Source organism: Ammodytes marinus, assembly GCF_949987685.1.
Source record: "Ammodytes marinus genome assembly, contig: scaffold_104, whole genome shotgun sequence".
Lineage (NCBI taxonomy): Eukaryota > Metazoa > Chordata > Actinopteri > Uranoscopiformes > Ammodytidae > Ammodytes > Ammodytes marinus.
The window spans coordinates 95,001-97,500 of record NW_027648375.1 but is presented as its reverse complement, the minus strand read 5'-3'; the positions used below and the strand labels follow the sequence as shown (position 1 = coordinate 97,500).

Here is a 2,500-nt window from a genome sequence, read left to right as displayed (position 1 = left end):
AATAGTCATTCCTACATTAAATTGAAGCTTAAGGTGTTGGCTTGAAATGTGAACCCCTCACTTTTTCTAACTTATTGTAATAAAGAAGAAATTAATCATCAAAGACACCCTTACACATTGTGACAACCAACCCCATCAAGGGGTCGGTTGTCACACACTATGGGGTTGTTTGTCACAATTTATCTTTATGGGAAAAATCTTAAAAAGAAGGCAAGAAAGCAGAACTACATTTGAAAGTTTAATTTCATTGTCAAGTTGAAAAATAGGCCTACATAACTTTATGCATCTTAACACAAGATGAGCAAGGAATTAACAAAAAGGAAATCCATATTAAGACCAACCTACTGTATGTAACAACATAAAGAACAAAACAAATAGGTCTAACAGTAATAGCCTACTCAACTAGGATACACACATTCACTATCTGAGTTACAGTGATGGCAAATGTAGGGTCTGCTCACTCTAACTAAGCAGAGATTGTGTGCCCACTGGTTGCACATACAACACTTCTCCCTTACCTCCCCTGAACGGGTGCTGGAGAACGTTTCCATACAAACCAAACACAAACTATCGTCTTCATCTGATGAAGATTCCTCCTCCTGTCTCTTTCTCTTCTGTTTCTTCTTCCCCAGCTGGGGTGGAGTGCACTGGGGTGCAGTAGCCTTGGCAACTGGTCTAGTTTGGGATGCACTGGGTTGTTTTGATTTTGTTGCCCTTTTTTCTTTTGCATGCTAGCTGCCTTTTCCTGCTCTATTCTCTCCTTCTCTGGGGTGTCAGTGAGGATACAGCTTGACATTTTCTTTCGTTATTGGGTTCCTTTTCTGGCTGCAGCCTTTGGATAACATGTGACAACCAATCTCCCAAAAAATGTGACGACCAACCCCAACTGGAATTTATTGCTAGCATCAAGGCCAACAACCATCTAACAACTAATTAGCTTGCTAACCACAATCTAAACTATAGTTTACCCTTCACACTTGTTATGGGTAACAAGTGTTTTGTTATAAACCCATTGTGTAAAAGCCTAGAAGAAAAATACTGAGGAGCTAAATATTTTCAATTTGACATGAAAAACACAAACAGTCCTCTCACCTCAAATGCAGCTGTCTAACTCCAAGGAAGACTATGTAGGTGACCTCTGATCCCAATTCTGGATATTTACATACCAAAATTTCACAGACAGCGCCTTCTGGTTCCGAGATATAACGATTGTGACAACCTACCCGTGTGACAAATTACCCCGTTCTCCCCTACTGTGTGTGCGCTGAAAACAGGTTTCCAGAGCCTAGGCTGGTTATGAACCTGTCTGTCTGGTTATAAACCTGTCTGCCTGCCTGCCTGTCTGTCTGTCTGTCTGGTTATAAACCTGTCTGTCTGCCTGCCTGTCTGCCTGTCTGTCTGTCTGGTTATAAACCTGTCTGTCTGGTTATTAACCTGTCTGTCTGTCTGGTTATAAACCTGTCTGTCTGTCTGGTTATGAACCTGTCTGTCTGTCTGGTTATGAACCTGTCTGTCTGTCTGGCTATAAACCTGTCTGTCTGGCTATAAACCTGTCTGTCTGGTTATAAACCTGTCTGTCTGAACAGGTGTCCACGGGGCGGATGCTGGCGTCGCTCAGCCGTCACTACCAGGACGTCACCTGTCTCTCCTTCACCGACGACGGCAGCCATTTTGTGTCTGGAGGGAAAGACAACCTGGCGCTGGTCTGGAGTCTGAGCAGGTCTGTCTGTCTGCCTGTCTGTCTGTCTGTCTGTCTGTCTGTCTGTCTGTCTGTCTGCCTGCCTGCCTGCCTGTCTGTCTGTCTGTCTGTCTGTCTGTCTGTCTGTCTGTCTGATTCAGATATATGAAGGAATATATTTAACTCCTGGATTATTTTAATTAACCTGTGTGTGTGTGTGTGTGTGTGCGCGCGTCTCTGTCTGTGTGTGTGTGTGCGCGTCTGTGTGTGTGTGTGTGTGTTGCAGTGTGGTGCAGCTGGACTTAAGCCACGCCCCCGAGCCGCGTCACATCCTGTCTCGTCACTCTCTGCCAATCACAGACCTGCACTGCGGCATGATGGGAGCTCAGGCTAGGATCGCCACTAGTTCACTGGACCAGACTGCGAAGGTAAGACAGGCAGGGGGACAGACAGACAGACAGACAGGCAGGGGGAGAGGGACAGACAGGCAGGGGGAAAGAGAGAGACAGGCAGACAGACCTGCACTGCGGCATGATGGGAGCTCAGGCCAGAGTGGCTACTAGCTCTCTGGACCAGACTGTGAAGGTAAGACAGGCAGGGGGGGAGAGACAGGCAGGCAGGGGGAGAGACAGACCTGCGCTGTGGCATGATGGGAACTCAGGCCAGAGTTGGGGTTAGGGGCTAGTATATATAGTATATTAATGTGCCTGTCTCTCTCTCCCTGTCTCTCTCTGTATGTATGGGAGTTATCCTCTGGCTCCCTCCTTCTCTCCGTTCTCTTTGACGTGGAGATCATGTCTTAGTAGGGTTAGGGGTTAGGGG

General features: G+C 46.6%; 1 protein-coding gene across 1 annotated transcript in view; it reads left to right on the top strand.

Moving 5' to 3' along the window:
* wdr18 (WD repeat domain 18) overlaps positions 1-2,500 on the top strand; it is an 11,618-nt gene that overhangs the window by 2,351 nt on the left and 6,767 nt on the right. The window contains exons 4-5 of the mRNA XM_080054336.1: positions 1,587-1,720; positions 1,965-2,106. Of these exons, the coding sequence (XP_079910462.1) occupies positions 1,587-1,720; positions 1,965-2,106 (276 nt within the window). The remainder of the gene's footprint in view (positions 1-1,586; positions 1,721-1,964; positions 2,107-2,500) is intronic.